At 34.7% G+C, this 25813-nt stretch overlaps 1 protein-coding gene across 1 annotated transcript in view; it reads left to right on the forward strand.

Moving 5' to 3' along the window:
* The window catches only part of CSMD3 (CUB and Sushi multiple domains 3), a 659839-nt gene that overhangs the window by 590947 nt on the left and 43079 nt on the right, over positions 1-25813 (forward strand). The window contains exons 52-57 of the mRNA XM_010577127.1: positions 1379-1552; positions 4202-4375; positions 7224-7409; positions 12511-12684; positions 18875-19057; positions 20715-20891. Of these exons, the coding sequence (XP_010575429.1) occupies positions 1379-1552; positions 4202-4375; positions 7224-7409; positions 12511-12684; positions 18875-19057; positions 20715-20891 (1068 nt within the window). The remainder of the gene's footprint in view (positions 1-1378; positions 1553-4201; positions 4376-7223; positions 7410-12510; positions 12685-18874; positions 19058-20714; positions 20892-25813) is intronic.

Here is a 25813-nt window from a genome sequence, read left to right on the forward strand (position 1 = left end):
TGTTCCTTATACAGAAGTCAAATTGGCACTCATCAATTTAATCTGTGTGAAGGTTCACATACTACCTATATTGTAATTACTGACAGTTTAATCATGATTCATATGATGAAATTCTATACAAGGCTTAAGTTGCCAGCTGCAAGTTATAAGAAAATCTCAGATTTGAATTTTTTTTTTTATAAGAACTTTCTAGCCCTGAAAGAATGAGACAAAATGCTGAAAAATACATCAGAGTATTATAAACACTTAAGAGTTCAAGGGAAAAAAACATCCAGACTATATTGCTTCTAAATGTCTTTTCTTATTAGCAACCCTATGTTTTGGGGGTTTGTTTGTGGACAGTTTTTTTGAGGAGAAGTAGAGGAGAAAAGGAGAGCAGAGGAGTTTGGGTGGCTGGTAATATTTTTCACTAAAGTAGTAGCTGAAACTGCTTGTTTTTCTTTCTTGCCTTACTTGTTTTTGCAGTGAGTTCTCTGCCATGTGTCACAGTCTCCAGGAGATCAACCATTCTCAGACGGTTTTCCATCACCACATTATTTGCTGAATCATAGCGCCCATTTTCCAGAGTTCATTAAGAAACATAGTAACAAATAATATGGTTCATGCTTTTTCCCAGCTTTTTTCTAGATTCAATGTCTGTTTGTGACTCTCATAGTGTAAATAAAATATTTCTTATATTTTGAGAATACAGGATAGAAGATTAGTCCAAGTCATAGAAAGGTTTTTTGGTTCCAGGACATTTGGATGTAGTTGCACTGACTGTCTTTAACCCAAACATGGTAATCTCTTTGGGGTTCCTCTGGTATCAATAGGAGACAAAGAATGAAAGACAATCCAGAGTGTCAGATTCCAGCAATAAATTCTCCAACTTAATTTGTTTCCATTGTAAGAAGGCTGTATTTATAACATCCACAGGGGTTGATATTTATAATGGATTAGTATTTATAATATTTATATTATTTTTGTTTGTATTTTTATGGATTTTTAATATTTATTTAAATGTATAATAGTGTAATGTTAACTTTATTAAGTGTAATCTTGACCAAAATAAAACTAAGGGAAATAATATAGAATTTTACAGTTTTTAATAAAAAGTAATTACTCATATTTTTTGAAAATAAATTTGACAGCATGTGTGATATTTAATATCTTTACTACACTTTTTGTAATTTTTTAAAGGTGTACAGTCCTACCTATACAAATGCAATACTGCAGTTTTCCCCAAGTTAATAAAAATAAACCTTTGAATGAAGTCAGTAAAAAAAATTGAAAGATGTTCAGCATTTTTTTTTTTAATTGAGGAGGTATATTTAAAATTTCTCTGGCATATTTACTGGTAATTTTTTTTTTTTTTTTTAATTTATTTTGAAAAATCTAGCTGGTCACTGTGGTATTCCAGATCTTATAGTCAATGGCCAAGTAATCGGAGAAAATTATGGATATAGAGACACAGTTGTATACCAGTGCAGTCCTGGTTTTCGCTTGATTGGTTCTTCTGTACGAATATGCCAACAGGATCACAACTGGTCTGGTCAGCTTCCATCCTGTGTGCGTAAGTAAGCATGGCAACACATACTGATTTATGTCACAGGAATGTCTATGTCAGACAAGATAAGGAGTGACTTTGCAACTTAGTATTCATTTTTCAAGAAAAAAGATTTAAAGCAGTATGTGGCCACCTAAAATCTGTGATTCATCTATCAGATGAAGTTTAATGTTGTCACTTAAAATTTCCATTGTGTCTTTTGTCTACTAAATACCTGTCATTTATATATGAATATCAGACTTCTTCAAAAAATGATGGGACTTAGGCACCCAAGTACTCAAATTTGAAAATAGCTTTTTATGTCCCTTAGTGGCTTTTGGAAATATTTAATGTACATTTACTTTGATTGTGGTAGTTAAATAAGTAGATACTCTTGAATTACACTGTCAGCACTGATGATTATAATGTTTGCTTCAACAAACTTTTTTTTTTCTCTTCTCACAGAGATATTTTGTTTTCTGGTTTGAGTTTTGGCTTTTTTAGCATGAATTTTGTATTTTGTTGATGAGGCTTCTTTTGTCTCATAAGTGTGTCAACATATTGCATGAAATACAATTAGGTAATAACAGAAAATGTTGTATTCCAGTTAGGAAAATCTGAGAGTTCTCAAAGGATTCTCAAGGAAATTACACCTATGTTTCAATAATTCAGGTTCAGTAATATCAGTGTATTGAAAATGTATTAGTCTACCTCCTACTATTCTATTTTTATAGCTACATTTGTGTAGCAGAAACTATCTCGATGAATCATAATAGACAACATCAATTCATTACCTTTACTGCTCACTATTTACTTTGTTTTACATAGAACTAGATATACATAACACTACTATAATTGTATTTCTTAATTTTGTTTTCACTTTATGATATAGTAATAGATCATTACTTCTTTATATTACATTTCAGACCAGCACACTTCTTTATAGGTAACTGTTAAGGCAATAAAATTAGACACTGTTAATAAAAAATTTCTAAATTAAAATGTTAATATCAAGGTTAGAACTAAAAAAAAATGTTTTGAATGTGCTAACAGCAGAGAAAATGGACATATTTTCTTCCTCTGATCAAATAGAAGCTGCTTGTTTGAATACAGGTGGATGCACAATACAGCACTTCAGAAAAGGACACAAGACTTGGGAAAAAGCTTAGACTTGCAAAAGGCTGCTGTAAACAGCAGCTGCCTCTAATTTTGGATAGATACGTAGGAACAGCTCCACTTCAGATCGAAGGTTCAAATGAAGTGTAGAAAAGTAACCTCACATTTCTTCATTTATTTAAATTTAGATGTTTTAATTGAAATTTTGAGATGTGTTTAAATTTAATGGTTCTGACCTTTTCACTTTTGGATTCGCCATTGTTCTTGCTTATACAGGCGGCAGATGTATTGCTACTGTTGTGTATTGCTACTGCATATGCATGGGTATTATTCAAAATTTTATGCAAATTTCATACTTCTGTTTCACAAGAATAATTTTTATTATTATTATATGTTCATTAAAAAACATCTTTATGGGCTGAATGCATATCTTTGCCTGACAGTTTTACAAATATTAACAACAGTTTAGTGTATGATTCCAATTACTTTTTTGGGGAAAAAAATGCAATTCCTTCTATAAAAGTTTCTGATACCTGTAGCATAAAGATAACACATTTAATTAAAATAACTTACTGATATTAGTAGAACACACAGAATTCAATTTAACTTCATTCATAGAATATACTGTGACTTGTCTGTATGCTAGCTCTTAAGGACCATTTTCACTTTTTTGCTGTTGCTAAAAATTGTATTTTATTTAGATTATAGGAATGGGTTTCTTTTAGAGTTAGTATGATATGTCTATTTTACACAGAGAAAAAGAACATGTATTTGTCAGATTTAATAAAATTAATTTAGAAAAATAGTTTAGAAGTTTCTAAAGTGATAAGAATTTGAGAGAAATAATGTATTCTGTGATTTTTTTTCATTTTAAATTACTGAAGAACATTTTATTTATCAACAACTGGAAAGTCTTAAAACATAGAAGAAAATATTTATACATTTTTTTACTTACTTGGGGAAAATTAATTTATATTTTATTTTCCTTACTATTTTTGCATCTAGTCTTTGTGGGCACAAAAAATGAATTTTACCTTCTGTAGTCAGTTTAGTATAAAAACAAGAAAAATTTCACAGTGCCCATAATGTTTCATATACCCAGTCATAAATTTATAACTTCACTGAGTACTTAGGCCTCAAAGATAAAACAGAGTCAGTCGATAGTAAGACATATTTGTAAGAAATAATACCTGAGGAACTATCACACTGAAATATTTCTTTTCAATTTCAGTCTATATGTAATGAAAATCAAGTGCTTGCTTTTCTCCTGATTCTTCAGAGAAGTTTTCTTCGTTTGTCTTGATTACTGCATGGCAAATCTATTAATTTTATTTAAATATTTAGATAAGTGCTTGAGCATTTACTAAAATATGTCTCAGTTCTTATTCAGTTCGGAGAAATGTGAATCTTCTCTGGAAGGTACTCAGTATCTTACTGTATCAAAACTTTAAAATACTATTATATAATGATTGTAATTGTTATATATTTTATCATAAATAATGAGAATTGATAACAGCATGTTCTGTTTGGGTTTTGTTTCTTTGTTTTGTGCTGTGCTAGCTGTTAGCTGTGGTCACCCTGGTAGTCCTATTTATGGAAGAACAAGTGGAAATGGTTTCAACTTCAATGATGTTGTGACATTCTCATGTAATACTGGGTATGTTATGCAAGGACCAACCAAAGCACAATGTCAGGCTAATAGGCAGTGGAGCCACCCACCTCCAATATGCAAAGGTAAGAATGCAAGCATTTACAGATTTCAAACTCAGTTGGAAAATTAAGGTTGAAAAATAAACTGAACGTAAAGGGACATTATCAAGACAAAATGATGCCTCCCTTACTAATAGGCATCAAATTATTAAAGAAGATGTTTCATGATTCTACAATTCTATGATATTTCAGTTAGGTCTGTTCTACGTTCAGGTTGCCAGGATAACTGTTGCAGAGAAACTTCCTTACGTGTCTGTAGTTTGTATTGATTTTTTAAAATGGTTTCTGTAAGTTCCTTTTGCAAAATTTTACAGAGATGATTAACAGCTTAAACCCTGAAATAATGTTCTCTGCATTTTTAGCCAACATAGTTCTAACAGGTGCATAAGAAAACATACCTTTTTTTCCTTTTACATTTCCATTGATCTAACTGCTCATCTTGACTTTTTAAATTTTTATTCTAATTTGTTAGCCTAATTCATTTGGGTTGGTTCTCAACAGTTCTGGATATTATATTTAGAATTCTTTCACTGAAAATAAAAGACTATTAGGAAATTAGTTCTGTTTGAGTTTTCATAAGCACTTTTAGGAAGGTTTTATCACCATTGTCCTTTTTAACTCTGTTGTTATGTGCTTTTTAAATGTTTTAATTGTTCTCATTTAGAAAAGTCTACTTTTTGCTGTAATCTGCTTGCATGTATGCAGAAATTGTATTGGTTGTTTTTCAGCATCTTCCCAGCAGCTTCTATGGATTTTTATCTGTACACAGCCGAAGTCATGTTATGTATTTATATTAACTTTATTTACTATATTTTCCTACCAATAGGTGTTCTCCACTTTCCTTTAATCACTTTGCCTTAAGTGATACTGCCAAATAGGTTACAGACCTTAAATTTCCAAGGACCTTTTTGTTGATAAGAAGTTATTATTTTTTAAATTTACAATACTAAACATGTACTGTGTATTAAGGGTACCTAATAAATCTCATTTTCAGTCCAGTTGCTATAAATCACCTCTGTGTTCTGGTATTGCAGAGTAATGTGCCAAACTGTCTGATATGTTATTGGCCTATAGGGATCAGTAAATAAGTTGATCAGGTTATTCTTTGAAATTGTACACAGTCCTGAAATCTTCTATGGGTTTTAGAACAGACTTTAAAAAGAACCAACTTTGTATGCAACATTATTAGTGGTGTCTGTAATGTGCAGTGAAATAAATTCTAATTAATATGATTTTGTTCTATTTGCATTGAAGTAAATAAAAAAACATAAAGATGTTACCTTGCATATTTGTAAACTGCTTAAAGTGCCATATTATAGAAAAGGCTGCACTCCTTTGTGAAGGCTGAATTTACAATTGTCATATAAATTCAGCACTGCACTTGCTGTTATACTGTCTACAACTTTCCTAAGTAGCTAGTTTCCTAGCCAACTATAATAATAGTGGAAAACTATTGAAATGGTCAAAGCTCCTTGTATTTTCTTTGAAGTGTTCACTACTCCAGATTTATTAATAGAAAATTTTCATTGCTTAAAGTACATGCTTAATAACATGAAAGTGAATGTTCAATTGTTATAAAATGCTTGTCTACAAAAATTAAGATGGATAGAAATATAGCTCAAATTTTCCTCCAGGAAAAAAAAAAACCAACAAATTTTCAACACTGTTCATCAATGTAACTATAAAAATTGACCTATCATTTAATGTTAAAGAACTCAAATCCAACCAGAAAGTTATTTCTATCCTTGAAAAATGTATGTACTCTAGTCTTGTGGTACCAATATTTGCGAACTGCTAGGAGGACCACACAAGCAGACTCCAAGATTTAGAACAGTGACTAGACAGATGTAGGTGAGCCATAAAATAACTACATTGACTGATGTAGGTAGGAAAAATGATCTTAAATTGCATCTGGCAATAGCTTTTTTTCAGAGGTTTTTAGCATATTTTGATACTTTTATGTACACACATCCATGCACATACACACAGAGATATATATATATTTGCACACAGGTATGCATATAAACATGAAATTGATTATAAGGATATAGGGATAGTAATTTTTACAGGAACTGTAGTTTTCTAGAGTAACTTTGAGTAGGTGATGTTGTGTTTACTTGACCAGAAGAGTCTATTGCATGGAAACTGTTAAAAAAATCTCCACGACCCCCAAGATAAGTATTATACTCCCCTCACCAGACAGCTGTAAGTTGCAAAAAAGGAAAAAAAAATAAAAATCAATCTTCAGTCATTTTCAAACATATGAATCCTAAAGAAGTTGAGGACTCAAAAAATCTATCAGTATTCTTAACCATCAAAGTATACCCCTATTTTTAAAAGCACATACCCATTTGTTGGGATATTTCCCTGTTCTAGCAGAATCATCACAATCTTACCTAACTGACCATGTGCCCTTTAGCTCAAAACATCTGCATCAAAGGTCCTCCATTATCAAAATGTTGTATAGGAACGTAAGTATATTTGCATGGCTCTGTGGGTTAGACCAAAGGCATATCTAGCCCCATGACCTGTTTTCTATCTGTGTGCAATAGTTTTTGTCAAGGCCAGAGTATAAATTGAATATATTGGTATGTTCAGTCACTCTTAGTGGCAAATGCTTTTACAGCATCATCACACTTCGTGAAGAAACATTTCCTTTTATTGGCTCTGAGTTTAGCATCTCCTGGTTTTAGCATCTCCTGGTTTTAGCATCTCCTGGTTTCATATCATCTTCCTAATTCAGCATCATTATATATAAAATCAGGGTAGGAACACACTGGAAGTTTCTCATACAAAGGATAGGAGACCATTTAAAGAGCATTTTTGTAGACTGTGTTTGTATGAGTCAAGTCTGTGCTCTTTTTCTTTTTAGTGGTCAATTGTTCTGATCCTGGAATTCCTGCAAATTCTATAAGAGAAAGTAAAATCGAACATGGAAATTTCACATATGGAACAGTGGTATTTTATGACTGTAATCCTGGATATTTTTTATTTGGATCTTCAGTTTTAATTTGTCAACCAAATGGCCACTGGGACAAACCTCTGCCTGAATGCATTAGTAAGTAGATAATGTGTATGCTTCTGCAAAGAATGTGGACTAGAATAGGTATTATTTTACACATTTCCATCAGTCTCATGACAGCAGTTAGAATCATCATATTTACATACATTTGTGTGTGTGCAGTAATGATGGAAGGTCTCAGTAGCAGCTGAAGTAGCACAGTTATCTTGTTACTGTATGTAGCAAGTAACATAGAAACCTTGAGAAATGTAATAACCCAAACAAACATCTCTGAATGCTTCAGCACAATGATCCCTGATAGCAGGGATAGAAAGTCAAAACATATCTGTTGACTTTGCCAATACGTGGCCTCCATTCGCTACAAATATAATCACACTGAAATTTAAAATCTGTAGTACCCAATTATTGACTTATGTCACTATAGTACTTTCCAGACTTCTCATGTGACAACCACACGATCAGACTATCTGTGAAGACAGTAAGCAAATAGTAATGGCACTGTAGAGCACCAAAAATGTCCTCTGGATCCTGTCCTCAGCTTACCACACTACCAGATGTACCTGAACAGCATAGTCATATGCACCCTGTCCACTAAGGCACATGGATCAATACAAGGAGGTTGTTTTTGTTCCAGCTTGTCATGAACAACGTTCTAACTGTGAGGCAGATATAGCCACAGATGTTTCATAGGTTTTTAAAATTGGCTGGGACCACTGGTTTACCCAGTTCTCTATAAGTCTATGAAAAAGTTTTGGTTTAGGATCAAAATTTCTCTCTGAGAAAGGCTGAAAGCTTGTTTTTCTAGAGATTAAAGAGAAAACAGGCTAAGGGTTCCTTATTCACGAATCATGGACTGATATTTGCAATATTGTAGATATTAGTTCTCAGTTTTACCGTAATTAGTCTTCCTTAATTGAAGTTTCTCCAGTTCTGCTATTATCTCTCTAAAATAAAAAATCTGAAACTTTATTTCTTATTACTGTTAAAACCTTTAGTTCTGGAAGTTTTCCCTTTCTTTGATGAGATAAGTAGTCTGCACATTTTTCCACTGTAAGAGCAATGGAAAAGAAGTGGAAGGCTTTCTGGATGTTTTTCTTTGACCCAGGTTGGATTTTTTTTTTTTTTTTTACATAGCTGGAATTCAATCTCTAACCAGTCTCAAAGAACATACCTTTTTTTGAAATATCACTAGAAAAATGGACAAGAGACATGGTAACAAAGGAAAAGTTGTTCACCTGTAAAGTGACTCAATTCCTTTGAAATGTGTTGTAGCTGGAGTAGTTCTAGCTACTATAAATCCTGTAAGAAGCAGAATTCAGTGTTGGCCTGTACCATAATGCCCTTTCAACTCCCCCTTTGAATTAAAGACTTTCAGGGGCATACACTACTTAGGCACATGTTCCTAGTAAAATACTTCAAATTTGAAATGTACTCAAAATGAAAGATAAGTTTGGACAATATACCTCAAAGAATTCCAGTGACCATATCAGGGGTTTTTGTATTGTAAAGTACTCTCAAGATATTTCTGATAGACATGTTCTGATTTGTTATTTTTAAGCAACTGAGATGTGAGTACACACAATCCACACCTTCCAAGCTTGAAATCCAAATAATGTAGATTGTTTTTTTACTGGTGTCTGTGTCATCTTCTCAATAATTGTATTGCAGCGCCCTATCCTGACATTTCTTCCCTCACAATATGACATATATAACCATTCCCAGCTGTCAGGTAGAATGATAAGAATTGTTGACAACTGCACAGATTAAAGAAAATTCAAGTGTATTTTTAAATTCAGTAGTCAAGAATTAGGGTATAACATTTGTAAATTTAATTGAGCATACGTATATTTAATCAGGCTTTAACCTAATAACGGATGTAATTTTACTGTAAGTCATCACATTTGACCAGAAGAGGATGTGAATTTATACTTCTGTTTTTCCAGAATGTCATATATCTCATCCATAATCAGTACTAGCTATATTGTTTTGGGGGATTTTTCAGGGAAAAAGAAATAGCTGTTAAGATGTCACACTGGCAAATAGCGTATCTTTCTCTCAGAATTTCTCTTTTTTTTTTCTAAGGAAAGTGAAGTTTTGGTGTGACAGAAATTGATTGATAATTATCCATAATAATGAAAAAATATGATTTGATCTGACATTTTTACATACTCTGAAGAAGATTAATAGTATTATTCTCTTTTATTTTTCTTCTTCCTTTATTATTTGCTCTTTAAATCTGAATCAAAGTTCAATGTAAAATTAAATTTACACACTTATAAAATGTACTGTGCAGCTACGTGATGGAACAGGACTAGATCAGCTGGCAGATTTTTAACGACACTTTCCATAGAGCGCAAGAGCTCTCAGTCCTCAGGTGTAAGAAACCAGGAAAGGAAGGCAAGAGACCAGCATGGATGAGTTGAAACCTACTGGTCAAACTAAAGGGCAAGAAGGAAATGCACAGACAGTGGAAGCAGGGACAGGTATCCTGGGAAGAGTAGAGGAATGATGCCCGGTTGTGTAGCAGTGGGGTCAGGAAGGCCAAGGCATGGGTGGAGCTGAACTTGGCAAGGGATGCAAAGAATAGTGAGAAGGGCTTCTGTAGGTATGTCAGCCAGAAAAGGAAGGTCAAAGAAAGTGTACCACCCTGATGAGTAAGACTGGCAGACTGGTAACAATGGAGAAGGGGAAAGGTGAGGTACTCAATGACGTTTTTGCCTCAGTCTTTACTGGCAACCTCTCTTCCCACACCTCTTGAGTGGATGGACCACAAGACGGGGACTGACGGGGCAAAGTCCCTCCCACTGTAAAAGCAGATCAAGGTTACCGGCTGTATGTATAGGAAAGCCCAAAACTGAATGCTGTAAGGTACCAGTATGAAATTAACTTTTCCTCTATGACAACATCTGAAAAGAGCAAAAGAATCAATCAAGAAAAATACAGATAATAAAAACACTCTGAAAAATTGTGAATGTTTTTCAGAAGAAGAAATAGTTTCATTTCATTGAAGCCTCCGTGACCAACAGTCCTTTTTATTAAGTCTTCTAAGTTTGCCTTCTCTACAATCATACATAATTAATAGTATATTTTATTTATAAGTAATTGATTAAACAAATAACATGCTAACAGCAAGTGCCCAGTTTGTAAAGCTGACCATTCTGATCATTTTACTCAAAGTCCTGCAAGCCTGTAAAATGCTCACAGGGGTCAGTGGCACTAGGTAGGAAACAAAATCAGTCAATCACATACCACATTCCTAAATCCTTCGTGGGGTTGTCAGGAATGTTCTGCACCTTGCAAGTTGGACTCCTAAGGGAACATGTGTCATTGAACACAGATCAGCACATGTATAAATGTAAAGCTCTAAGACTTAGAATAATCATTAGAGAAAGATCATCACGCATGACTTTAGTCATATGTTGTATTGTACAACCCTTGTACTGTATCTGAAGTGCTAGGCAACTGAATCCGTCCTCAACCCTGATCAGTCTTCTGATCTGGCTTTTTTTTTTTTTGATAAAAAAATCCTGCTGAAAATGTTATGGTATTGAAGATGATGAAGTATTGATAAAAACTATATTTGTATGATTTAGGGGGCTGTTCTAGTACTCTGGTATTTGCGGCTATAATTTGTGGTTTTCATGATGCATAAATACAAATATCTTTGGCCAAGATACGCCACGTGCCATGGACGGGCGTAAGAAGAAAAGAAATCAAACATGCAAGGCTAGATTCATTCTTTGAACAGAGTGAACTTGGTTTATGAATTTTAACTGCATTTCCTGAACTCGACATATTTAGCTTCCTTCTAGATTAACTCCTTACACTGAATTCTTAAAGTTTTCTCTATATTAATTCCACATGTGAGGGGGGTTCTTTTGTATATTTTTGGTATGTGCTCTTAATCGTAAAAGACAGACAAAATATTTCTTTTCATTACAGAACTTCATTTCCATTACATACATTGTCCATGTAGATCATGTTCTCCATAATGATGTGTAAGACCTTTTGTCATTTTACTTTAGTCTTATGGAGTAGCTAGCTTCCTCTTGATCTAGCCAAGGTAGCTTCACTGTTACTTTATACAACTTTCCAGTAGATAGGAGGCTGCTGAAATTATTTCAGTGGTGTTATCCTGATTTTAGATCAGGTTTTTATTCCTAAAAAAAATTACTGCTTTTGACCATTTATAGCAAGAGCCACTTATCATAGTTTTCTGTATCAGAGGCAACTAAAGGACAAAAGATATCATGCTAAATTTTCCCATTTTCTTTTCTGTGTTTAAGTACTTCATGACATTTGAGGCAGTTAGCAAAATTATGTGTGTATAAGCTAACTGTTTGATACCCTTACGTGCAATCTGTAAGTGGAAATCACAAAAATGTCAAGATTAAGAGCACTAAAAATTAATCACAGTATGGAAATAACTACAATTATTGATCAAAATTTATTCAATAAACAAGTGATGTGGAGTTTATCCATGACCATTTCTAAGATTGGGATCCTATAGAAATTCCCTCCAGTCTCTGTGCAATTAACATCAATGGATGATGCCTATGTTAAAAATATGTAAACAAATACTTTATTTATGCAATACAATATTTTAAGTAACCAAAACCATGAATATGAAATTAGTATATTAGTATTAAGGTTCATAGAAAATTTAGCAAAAATGATCTTTATAAACTTTATTAGGTTTATAAACCTAATAGACTTCATGACCAATGATTTGGGACCAGTGGATGAGAGATGAAGGTCTGCATATTTCCCACCTCAGCAGTGACTTTGGCAGATACTGTCTTCCTGTATTTTTCCTCCGAAGAGTACATACATGAGTGCGTATTTGTGTGTGTGTGTGCATGTATTCATGCCATAATGATCAACTTCATGAATGAGTGTCTTTGGACATCAATATCTATATCTAAAATACCTTTTTGACATCTCCAAACATTTGTTTCACAGCTTTTGGTCTTTAATATATTTGCATTTCTAATCACATACTGTGTCCCCTTCTCCCAAGCCCTAAAAAGGTCAGCCTCTTCACAAAGTTTATGTATGGAATTATGAAAAATATAACTATGATCTGTTTGATCAGTGATAATAACCTTTTTTTATCTCCAATAATTATGCATTGTAGTGATTGACTGTGGCCATCCTGGCGTTCCTCCTAACGCGGTCCTGTCTGGAGACAAATATACGTTTGGGTCTACTGTTCATTATACCTGCACAGGTAAACGATCGCTGTTAGGGCAGTCATCTCGTACATGTCAGTTAAATGGACACTGGAGTGGATCTGTCCCTCATTGCTCAGGTAATATTTTTTAATTAATGAGAGTTCCCTGAAGTTGTTCTGAATTTACTTTGATTTTATCAGAAGGCCATTTTAAAATCTGGAAAAATCATGTATAAAACTGAAGTACTATTTCAGTAGAAGTAAAAAAAGTAAAATCAAAATGAATATAAACTTTTAGCAAGAAAATAATTTGGGAGAAGTAGGCTTTCTCAATGACATTTAATACTAATAGCAGACTGCACATTCAATAGAATGTTAAAGGAACTGGTTTGTTTTGAAAATATTTTCTGTGTGACTTCTGAAGAGAGTATTAATTTCCACAGGGAAACCTTGCATTTCTTCAAGATGATGGGTTAATTTATTTTTTTTTTAATTTCCAAAATATCTACTGACTTGATTACACCTCAGATATATCTTAATTGCATAATACATCCATCATTATAATAAGGCCAAGTGGGCTCCACATAATTTCAAGATAGGATGCTTGGTTTTTGAGGGAACGCCATCTAATCCTTGTAATAGATTAGCCCTCACCAAAGTCAAGATATGTTTTCTGAACAACTTAATGCTTAGGAATGTTCTGTTTCACAACTTCAGTTTGATTCACTTTAACAGCAGTGATCAAGTGAAAAACAGAAATCCAAGCCACACACTAATTTGGGCTTTGGCTAAATCCCATTTCTTATCTTAGAGCATGTAAACACAGATTGTGATAGAGGTTAATCATGTTATCAGTTTTAATTCTCAATAAATACTAGGAGGAGGTTCTTTCTTGTCATGCTCATGTTTCCATTATATAGTTTAAAGAAATCAGTGGGGTTTTGGACCTTATTCAGACCTGTGTAGTTCAGACTACTTCGATATCTTCAAAGGCAGAAAATAGGAAGTAAACAAGCAACAATTTTTTTCTTGGATTAGAGCTATGCCAAAACAAGAGGTGAAAAATAACCGATATACAAATCTCACAGTACTGCTATACCAGTTTCACACTAAAAATCCAACGTTCTTTACAATGTTAGTAAATCATAGAATGGTTTGGGTCAGAGACGACCTTTAAAAATCATCTAGTCCAAGCCCCTAGCCATGGGCAGGGACATCTTCCACTAGAATGATAGAATCATAGAATCATAGAATGACAGAATGGTTTGGGTTGGAAGAGACCTCCAAAGATCATCTAGTCCAACCCCCTTGCAATGAGCAGGGACATTTTCCACCAGACCAGGTTGCTCAAAGCCCCATCCAACCTGGCCTTGAACACTTCCAGGGATGGGGCATCCACAGCCTCTCTGGGCAACCTGTTCCAGTGTCTCACCACACTAATCGTTAAAAATGTCTTCCTTATGTCTAACGTAAACCTACCCTCCTTCAGTTTAAAACTGTTGCCCCTTGTCCTGTCACTACACGCCTTAATAAAAACTCTCTCTCCATCTTTCTTATATATTTTATATATTGAAATGCTGCAGTAAAGTCTCCCAGGAGCCTTTGCTTCTCCAGGCTGAAGAGCCCCAACTCTCTCAGCCTTTTTGCATCGGAGAGGTGTTCCAGCCCTCTGATCATTTTTGTACCTTCCTCTGGACCTGTTCTAGGAGGTCCATGTCCTTATTGTTACTGGGGACCCCAGAACTGGATACAGTACTTCAGGTGGGCTCTCACATATTCAAATCCTTTTTTCTTAGCTCTTGCCTTCATCTCTTTAGTGTATTCAGGTATAAACAGATTATGTCAGCTGCAGTTTCAGAATATGCCTTTTTTTACAGCCTATGGCACAGAAATGGTAAAAAAATAAATATTAAAATAGTGTTTCTTGGTTAAAATCTTGCACTAAATTCCAAAGGGTTGGAAGAATTTTTCAGTATCTGAACCTTCCACTGCAAACTTTTAGGCAGTGGTTGCAGACAAGGACAATCCAAATGTTATTATCTTGCTCTATGAGTTCTTCTTCATTCAATAATCTGCTATTACAACCTAAAATGTGACAGAAACTAGAAAATGTGAACATCTTATCTAATCCCTTAACTTTCTTCAAATAAAATCAGAGGGAAATTTGCTGCAATGGGAACAAAGATCAAGTTCTTACAACCTGTGATGTTTAGAGCTATGCACCAGAAAGCAAACTTTAATGTAAAGTAATATTACTTAATAAATAATGATATATTTATGTGAATTGGAAATTCAAACTAGGTTAATAAAAAATGGGTTTTTTACAGTTAGTATGCATACTTATTTGTTTTGGGGAAAAAAATCTTCTTCAGGTATAATCTAAGGGTACTTATTGTAGTTTTCCATAGTCTTCATAAGAAAAAAAAAATCTAATTTGTGAATTAAAAAAAAAAAAAGAAACAGACAAAAATATCAAGGAATACAAATAGGAAACCTGGAAATGTACATGAAAATATCAAAGAAACATTCCTGAAAATAAAACTATTGTATAATCATCCTGCTAATGAATGAAATAAGTGTTCAAGTGTCTTGGGATAAGCATTCATGAGGTACATGAAAATCCTTTTTTTTTCTAATGATGATTTTTGTATCCACAGATAGAAAACTCTAATCAGATCTAATTAATTTTTCTCAATACATGAAGAAACATTTCTTTGACATAGATTGAAATGTTAATTACAGGAAATCAAATTGTTAGAGAATAAAAATGGTTATTTTCTTCAGCTGTACTATACCAAAATAGAATTCTAGCTTAGGAAAAATTTGAGACTTTGTTTTCAAAGTGTATTAAGACTTTGTTTTCAAAGTGTATATCTGAAATGATTTCTCATTTTAAAATAATTTGCAGTTTACCGGAAGAATTTCCATATTTTTAATCTAAAAATATGTGAATCATTAGCTTTCATTATTAGCCTTGATAACTTGATTTCTTCATTTTTAACACATATTAAAGCCTTAAACTTCGTAATTTTTTGGTTTAATAATAAATAATACAGTATGTTAATCATATTAATAATAAATATAGATATTAATAATAAATAATATAGAATGTTTGACTGACAAAAGAGACAGCATGCTTGTCCTTTTCATATATGAAGAAGAATTCAAATGGAAAATGCTAGGTCAGCAAACATAAGGTAACCAAATTTTGTTGCATCGTCCCAAAGACAGTTTACTTCTTGTCACATGGCACTTTATATTTCACATCCTAGAGCTAGAAGGAATTGTCATGTCCCATTGATATCTACTGGCATTCAGAAATACAGTTTTCAGTCATTACATGCATATCAGCTGGAGTCAGAAATCTGCAGCAACTTAGAATTCTTCATAAGTGCAGCAATGGTTGTGTACTTACTTAAGTGGTCTAAATACCCTCCTTTTCATTAAGATTAAATGCCAACTGAGAATTTGTTACACCTGTGGGTGAAGGATGGCTCATAACTGGCTGTGAAAATCAGTTAGTTGAATCTCTGAATGTGATATCATTGATTATATCACTGTCACTTCCTGATGTGATTAGTCATTTAGAAAAATTATTTCTGTAACCTTCAATCAAAAGAGCTGGCGGTTAGCCTCCCTAAGACTAAAAGAGTAATAATTCACGGTAATAATTAGGCATTAGGAAAGAACACATGATTTCATTTACAAGAGGAATATGTAATTTATACTTGGCACAGCAAAAAGCCTATTTTCATTTTTTCATCATAAAATTATTTTAGGCATAATGCCAAGTAAGTTGCCGAAAATGGAGCTGTTGCTGTAGAGATTTTACAAGTATAGAATAATGAATAGGCCCTGTCCCAAATTCTTCATAGTCTAAATAAATAATACTGGAAAATATAAAATATGGATTCCTGAAATAACAAAAAAATCTTAATCTAGCACATTTTTAAATTACTGTAAAAATACGTAGCAGACTATTTTCAAACTATAGGGATTTCAAGTCACCTAAGTAGCTTGGACATGAAGTATTTTGAAAGCTTGTAAAATTCTTTTACTTACTGTAATTTGGAACTATTTACAGTTGCTTTTTAAACAGGCTGGCAGGCTGCTTTACTGATCTGTGTCACATAATGAAATGGTAAAGAGGGAAGACCCTAAACTTTTGAGTTTGTGATTTTGAACCAGACAGTCAGCTAACCCTTATACTTACTTGAGTTAATTTGTTATTTCTGAAAGCATTAAAATTCATAGGACCATGTACTTTTTGCACATACATGCTATAAAAGTTCACAATGTAATAGGCAAGACTACATTGTTTGATTACTGTCAAATGAAAGGTGTCAGTTTAAGCTTGGTTAACTTAAGTAATGATAAAAATTGGCTCCTAAATTAGTGAGAGTGGATCATAATTAGCCTACTTTGTCAGCTGCTTCAGCAAGGGGTTGGATAGGTAGTGTGAGCTTCCAGGTTTGCTCTCTCATGCTTTTCCAGGCAAAGTTCCGCCCTTTTCTTTGACTCTCCAGATGTGCCTTCAGACTGAGACTCCATAGCTGCATTCTCTTTTCCCACACGCCTATAGGAGTTGTGCAGATCAGCTCCTGTGAGGTGCTTCGTTATATTGCTTTTCAATGGATTTGTGGGCAAAGAGGGAAGCATGGCCTATATGAAAGGAAATAAAAAGTAGCAAGCCTGACCTACAAAACTGCAGGTTGGCACATGAACGACCTTCATAAGTGACAATAATATAGTCAGCTTCTTGGACGTATTGGACTAAACTAAATATTTGCTCATACACCATAATTCTCAATGCAAAGTAAGCTAGTTCTACTCTTCTTCCTTTCACTATTCAGTTCTGTACATGCTTTTGTTAGTAAAGAGATGTGTCCAACCAGTCACTCCAACAGTATTCTTTACACACATACAGTGCCAACCAAGGCAAGGGAAGCTCTGTTTTTCTCTGCATCTACAGCTCCAGGGTCCTAACTTCCTAGAGAACCCCTAGATAGTGAGTTTGTCACTTTTGGTCTTCTGGGTACTCGGAGAAGAGAACTTTGTTTACTACTTCTATGTAAGAATTTCTGTTATTACTGCTATTTAAGCTTAGATAAATACCAGAAAAGTATGGGTATTCTACAGAAAGCTTTCTTTAAATAATTTTACAAAACTTTTGATATAATTGTCTCTAATGTGAAGTTCTAATATGACATTCTTCAGCAGTTGAATTAAAGCTTTCTAGCTGATTCATAAAATATTTCTTCTTTATTTACATTAGTGTAACTAAGTACAAAATAATGCAGATATGATCTCAAAAATATTACAATGTTTGAATTATTTTTGTTTAGAAGACTGTTCAGTTTATTTGCAAGTTGTCACAGAAAAGTGTAAGCTAAATATCTATGGGTGAAAACCTGAACAGTGCAGCTCCAAGAATTCTAGAATTCAACTCTTTTGTGTTGAAACTCAGTAATACCATATGCCTTCATCTCATTACATAGAAAACTAGCTTAAAGACCTTTAAAAAGATAAACCAGCAGATCCTAAGTACATATTAAAAGATTTAAACAACTAACCTTCTGTGCAAATACAGTGTTACCTAGAGCTTCCTAAAAGTTCTCACCATAAATGAAGATTTAGATGTATAATCTTAGATATTGTTATTAGTATGATGACTATGTTGATTTTTTTTAACGTTGATATACAACAGATAGTAGAAAACATTAACCCTCTATCTTGGAATTTGCTTAAACATTTCTAGCTGAGGGAGATTTTAGCTATCGGGCAGTCTTGAACTTTCAACATTTCTATAAATCGGGGAAATGCTTCATGTCAGATGTACATAAAATTGTTGACTAAAGCTTTCATTGAATCGTAAAACTGTTACAACTCTAATGATATCATAAAACTAGGAAGTATTTTATGAACACTTGCTATAAGCAAACAAGAAAATTATATTTATGATCAGGACCTTGGTTTTCCTCAGAATTTGTTATTTTAAATAAAAAATAACCAAGGTTTTGTGGGTTTCTTTTTGTTTCCCTATTCTTGTTTGATGATTTTGTTACCAAAAGTGTAGCATGGTCTAAGGGGAATCTTGAGATAATTATAATTTCTGTTCTGTACTTACATAATATAAGTAAAAAGAAATTATTTGAGAATCAGGTAATTCTGTAATTATAGGGACTCACACCCATTGAGATATGTGTTTTTTCTAAAAATATAAATATAAATATGAATTTATTTATAAATACATAGAAACATGTATTTTCAATGCAGTATCGTAATAATATTTCATATTTACTCTAATCTTTGCACTCTTAAATTCTAGGTGATACAGCTGATTCTTGTGGTGATCCAGGTATCCCAGGTCATGGGTCTAGAGAAGAAAACAATTTTAAAATTAAAAGCACCGTACATTTCAGTTGTGATGTTGGATATATCCTCCATGGCTCAGAAGAAAGGACATGTATGGCAAATGGAAGTTGGACAGGAAGACAACCTGAGTGCAAGGGTAAATCACAGAAGATCCACTCTATTTTTAAACTGTCTTGTTAAAAAGGCTAATCAGAAAAACAATTTTACATTGCCAGTTTTGTGTTGTGATTGGTATCCAGTTGAGGTCTGACCATTAACTTTGTTTTGAATAAGTTGTTACACCATAGCAATGGCTTGGCATCAGGTGACAAATTTGAAGTCAGTTCCTGGCACCCATGAAACTGCATGTTTTCAAAGTTTTGAGAAAAAAAAAGTATACTGAACTGTTTATTTCTTCTCAATCTTGTGTTAGTTTCAAATATATGTTATCCAGTACAAAAAACAAAACAGAAAAGGAAATAGATAAGGCCTGTAAAACTCAATTTCTGCTAAGAGATTTTTTCCCTTAAAAATCTCACCATCACCTGACCTTTAATTGCAGCCATTATACACCTGAATTTCAGAGAAAAGAGCTGAGTTTTAGGAAACTGTCAATGTCAGGCTTTCACTAGATACATCTATGTCATAAATGATTGGCTTAAAATTTTATTTACTAATACTGTTGACATTATTATTTTCCAACTGAAAATGAAATGCTGAAACAAGTTTATTTGGAAAAAATAATTCTAGAAATTTCAAACAAGATGTATTATCAGAAAAGAAAGCTCTAACAGGATATTTATGCAAAATCATTTATTACCTTAATTATCTTGATTCAAAAATAGGAAATAATTCCCAACAGACTCTTCTTCAAAGTAAAGCTTCCTGAAAAGCAGCAAATAACTTGAGAACCTGTACTCTTATTTTCCACTTTATCGCTGTTGACTGTGTTATCTGTACGAAATAGTCATCTCATTTTAAAAACTTATTTTACAAACTGGTTTTGTAATATCCTTTCTGCTGAATGATTGCCATCCTGACATGATGTAAATATATACATGTGTGTGTTTGTTGGTATCTGAAGGGATATGCTTAGCCCAACTGAACTTTCTGCTGTTCTTCTTTGATCTTATCTATTACAGAAATGAATTACCCCTTTTACATTTTATGATACTTTTGATGTTTCTTTTCCCCCTAAAAATCTCTTGAAACGATGGTTCTGGTTCACAGATAGATATATATATAGGTGTGTGTAACGCACACACAGGTGTATTGTTCTAGTTTAGGTCATATAGATTAGATGTATATATATAACCATATAAGAAAGAAACATTCAAATTCCAAAGTTAAGCATTGAAGAACTGGGAAACATCAGGCTTACACTTGCCTATGAAATAATGGTTTGACTCTATCCTGTAGGTAGGAAATGTACTTTGGTGATGCTATAAATGCATCTGTATATTTAAAGGCATCTATAGATTTAAATTAAGTCTACAAAGATAATTGTAGATCAGGCATTTCCTTATAATCAGGAGTTTGTCTTTGCAGCTAAACTAGCTTTCCTTGCAGATTTTAAAGTTAAATTTGTAGGCTGTGTTTCCCTATGTACAAAAGGGTAGAAACAAATAATTCATGCCAACAGCTATTTACTGTACAACACGTCTTATCAGTAGGTGGTGAAACTTGCATTTTTCAGGATAACAGCAGGGATTTCTACCACATAATACTGCTGGTAGCAGGATTGTCCTTAGACATTACTATTTCAAAAATAATCTTTACTACATTTTAAAAATATTTAACATTTTGCTTTATAGCTGTGCAGTGTGGTAATCCAGGAACAACTGCTAATGGAAAAGTATTTCGTATTGATGGAACTACATTCTCTAATTCAGTAATTTATTCATGCATGGAAGGATACATACTTTCTGGATCATCTGTAAGACAATGCACTGCCAATGGAACATGGTCTGGATCCTTGCCAAACTGCACAAGTAAGACACATCTCTAATCAGTCGTCTTCGTTTTTCTCTCCTCTGAAAGACAATAAAGTAAAATATAGAAGTTGGATGGAAATAAATGAAGTCTTCAGCTTTTTCTTGCACTACTTCATACATAATTTTGTACATGAAATACTTTTAAAAAAATATAGTGCTATGAGATGAAGAATATGTTTTTTTAAAGACAGACACATTATAGTAAAGTATATAGACTGCTGTTACAGTTTAAAAGAGTTGTATGGTTACATGATCTACCTACTTCAAATCTTTCCTAGTATATATTTTTAATCTTGTTTATGTTTGGTGATATGTCATGTTCAGACATTATTCATTTAATTGCTTTTCTTCATCGTGAAAACTTAGCAGTATAATATTCTGGTCTTCCAGAGGGCAGAAAATAAAAACCTTGAAATGAACGCTTGAGAATTCTTTTTGTAGTGACTCTGAGGTCAAAACTCTTGTCCCACTCTCACATAACATTTTCTGTTTGGCCTCTTCATTAACCTTATACTTGCTTTGGTTACTCAGCTAACAGAAGCTATTTCAGCTTCTCTTACATTCATAATAAGCATTTTGCAACAGTTTATTTTCAAGCCCATCTGTTCCTGCTTTATTACATGTCCTAGTTCATCTTTTAGTAACAATTATGAAAATTTCATATTTATGTGACACACGAGACTGCCTGTCATTTTGAGGAAACATATCCTCACCAGAGGTATAGCAAACTGTTGCTTAAATTTTGAACTAGTACCCTAGTTTTTGTAAAGTGCTACTTTACACACTTACAGCAACCCAAATAGAGGCCAAAAGTAAGAAGATTGATAAAGAAAACTTCTCCTTCTTGTGTTGTTTTTAAATCCATCTTTAATGGTAAGCATGTGAACAGCTGCTTTTGTAGTCAGCAAACCTGTGAAAGCCCAATGTTTTAGTTTATTTATTATTTTCCAAAGTTATAATGAGAACCATGTTAATTGTACCAAGGATAAAGGTGCTTTGTGATGGTAACTGCATCTATATTTTTTCTTGCATTTTAGAATTACATTTAGCTGAAGTACAGGCTAGAACAGTCTTCTCAAAAACACTACTCAGGTAGAAACTTGGGATTTTTGCTTAAAACCTAGAAAAATGTCTTAACAGAGAAAGTATCCTAATAAAACAAAGAGAGTCGTTGTGAAGATTATATGTAATAGAAAAAATATTCTTAATTTAATTAATATATAAGTATTTTAACTTTGTTATACAATAAATCTATTGACATTCCTAATACACAGTTTTCTCTGTTGTGATTACACATCTAAAAAGTATGTCCCCTTATATGTTTATTGGAGTGATAATGTTATTTAGGGGCTTTTAGTTTGGTATGTATCCCCTGGAGTGGTCAGAATATTAAAAGAACAGTTCAATGAATATCTTACCAAAAAAGGTAAGAACTCTGAGAATTTCAGCCTGACTCATTTCTGCCTTTTTGATCATTGCTAACTATTAACTAATTCCTAAAGGTGGGAGGAAGCACTACTATGTGCTACAATGTGTATCTAAGCTGATACAGGTAATAGCCGCAGCTCCAAAATACCCAGAAATGGAGAGGTATTTTACAGCACTGCAGAATGGCTGAGGTTGGCAGTCTCCTCTGGAGATTGTCTAGTCCAACCCCTCTGCTTGTGGCAGGATTAGCTAGAACAGGTTGCTCAGAGCTGTGTCCAATCTATGTCCCTTTCTACAGACCTTTATTCTACAGTTCCCTAGCACATCTAAATATAAAATAAAAATATATATATAAAAATAAATAAATAAATAAAAATACACTTCATCATACTTAACTTGCTATGTTCTCTCTTACAACAATATATCAATTTTAAATCACTAACAGATAATTAGCAAGAGTTAATGGACAATATTAGCTAAATAGCTAGTTAACAGATCAAGCATTACAGTCCCCTCTCTTTCTCCTGCCAGTTTTATCTCCAGGTCTATAAAATATGCCTGAAGAAGATTAGCTATTGTAAAGGAACAATTTGCTTATAATGACTTCAAAGTGTATCCAAAGCAGTAGAATTGGCAGTGCCAGCAGAATTTGTTGACAGGGCAGGTTTTATTTCATTTTTTTCCTAACTGTCCTTGCCATGCTGTTGTGGCTTAACCCTGGTAGGCAGGTAAGCACCACACAGAAGCTCACTCACTCACTTCTCCCCAGTGGGATGGGGCAGAGATCTGGAAGGGTAAAAGTGCAAAAACTTGTGGGTTGAGTTAAAGACAATCTAATAGGTCAATCAAAAGCTGTGCATGCAAGCAAAGCAAGTAAGCGATTCATTCACTACTTCCCATCAGCAGGCAGATGTTCAGCCATCTCCAGGAAAGCAGGGCTCCATAACATGTAGTGGTTTCTTAGGAAGACAAACACCGTCGCTCCAAATGTCCCCTCCTTCTGCAGCTTTTATTGCTGAGCACGTCATATGGTGTGGAATTTCCCTTTGGTCAGTTGGGATCAGATATCCCAGCTGTGTCCCCTCCCAACTTCTTGAGCAGCCTCCGCCTACTTGCTGACAGGACAGCGTGAGAAACGGAGAAAGCCTTGATGCTGTGCAAGCACTGTTCAGCAATAACTGAAACACCCCTACGTTATCAACACTGTTTTCATCACAAATCCACAAAACCATACGAGCTACAATGAAGAAAATTAACTCTATCCCAGCCAAAACCAGTACACATTCTCTCCATTTTTTACTATGACGAGATTTCCCAAAATTTGCTTATTGCCTGTTGCAGTCATAGAACCTCATGGAACCATTGCAGATTTCCAGAACAGCTTAGGCAAGCACCTGTCCCAAGTGGCTGTCACAGGTGACACAAAGTAAACAGCAACCCACAGTGGATCCGGATGTTGGTGTCCGTTTAAGAACCATGCAGTTTAGAGCTTTTACCTGCCTGATTATCTCACTCTTCCTCACTCCCCCTCAGGGTTACATTTGGGGAGCTCTCTGCTGTCCTGGAAAGGACGGGTTCAAAGTCCTGTTGGTTCATGCTGTGCCACTGCTCATATGAAACTCAGGTGTTAACAGTCAGGGTCATCCCCTGACTGATGTCCCCCAACATTTGTCTCCACACAGCTCTTCCTTTTCTAGGATCTTCCCCAAGTCCAGGATCTTTTCTTCGGACAAGGTCTTCACCTTCTTTCTGGGTTCCAACACCACTCTAAGAAGACACATAACACATATCAGCGTCCTAAGTGGTTGTTCTGTCCCCTGTCTCTATTAATAGGAAGATTCAGGATATGCCACTAGCATGGTTTAACCCCAGCCAGCAACTAAGCACTATGCAGCTGCTCACTCACTCCCCCCACACCCAGTGGGATGGGGAGAGAATTGGGGGGAAAAAAAGTAAAACTCGCAGGTTAAGATAAGAAAAGCTTAATAGGACAGAAAGGAAAAAAAAAAAAAGAATTGGAATATGCAAAACAAGTGATACACAATGCAATTGCTCACCACTCACCAACCGATGCCCAGTTAGTTCCCGAGCAGCAATTACCCTCCCCGGGCCAACTTCCCGCAGTTTATATACTGGGCATGACATCACACAGTATGGAATACCCCTTTGGCCACTTTGGGTCCACTGTCCTGGCTGTGTCCCCTCCCAACTTCTTGTGCCCCTCCAGCCTTCTTGCTGGCTGGACATGAGAAGCTGAAAAATTCTTGACTTAGTCTAAATGCTACTTAGCAACAACTGAAAACATCAGTGTGTTATGAACATTATTCTGATACTAAATCCAAAACATAACTCTATAGCAACTACTAGAAAGAAAATTAACTCTATCCCAGCCAAAACCAGGACAGCCACTTTTGTTTAGTCCAGGTGTTATCAAAATTTACAGCCAGCCTGTACTTATTGCAGCTACCAAGTAATGGGCTGCTTCTTGCGTATCACTGAAAATGCTGATTTTTGAGAGCTAACACTATAACAAAATAGCATAGATAATCTTATACCCCTTTAGACACTGGGAGTCCTGGGCTGTGTAGCGTCGAACAGACGCTGACCCACATGCAGCATGCTGTGCAGACCTTTTCCATAGCAAAGATTCTCCCATTTCGGTTGTTCAAGCTATTATAGGATTTTCTTACAAGGAAACAACTCTATCATTTCTACAGTCAAACAGAAACAATGTTCTTATGAGAACTTTTCCTGCACTGGTAGATAAAAAGCAAGGACGTGCAGCTGAGTGGGAGCTACCTGCAGCTCCTCTGTTGCAATGAGCTGACTGAGGTTGTGCCCTGGCCAAGGGATCTGTGCAGCACAGCACAGGTCTGAAGGCTGTGCTGGATGTGCAGCACAGTGCAGCACAGGCCTGGGGCTCCTCAGGTTACCTGTATTGTGAATCACTTACTTTTCAATGTACAATGGTCTTCTAGTCAGGATCACTACAATAATTTAAGCTGTTTTTTGCCTACCACAGTGACTTAAGTGGTAGTGGTCCAACTCTGGGTCATTGCATGGTGTGGTGGGTTGACCCTGGCTGGATGCCAGGTGCCCACCAAAGCTGCTCTATCGCTCCCCTCCTCAGCTGGACAGGGGAGAGAGAATAGAACAAAGGGCTCATGGGTCGAGATAAGGACAGGGAGAGATCACTTGCCAATTACCATCACAAGCAAAACAGACTGAACTTGGGGAAATTAGTTTAGTTTACTACCAATCAATTCAGAGTAAGGTAAAGAGAATTAAACCAAATCTTAAAACACCTTCCCCCCACCCCTCCCTTTTTCCCAGGCACAGCTTCACTCCCGGATTCTCTACCCACCCACCTGAGCGGCGGAGGGGGATGGGGAATGGGGGTTGGCATCAGTTCATCACTGATCATCAGATTTCTGCTGCTCCTTCCTCCTCAGGGGGAGGACTTCTCACACTCTTCCTCTGCTCCAGCGTGG

The sequence above is a fragment of the Haliaeetus leucocephalus genome, unplaced genomic scaffold (assembly GCF_000737465.1).
Source record: "Haliaeetus leucocephalus isolate CR32 unplaced genomic scaffold, Haliaeetus_leucocephalus-4.0 Scaffold555, whole genome shotgun sequence".
NCBI classification, from domain to species: Eukaryota; Metazoa; Chordata; class Aves; order Accipitriformes; family Accipitridae; genus Haliaeetus; species Haliaeetus leucocephalus.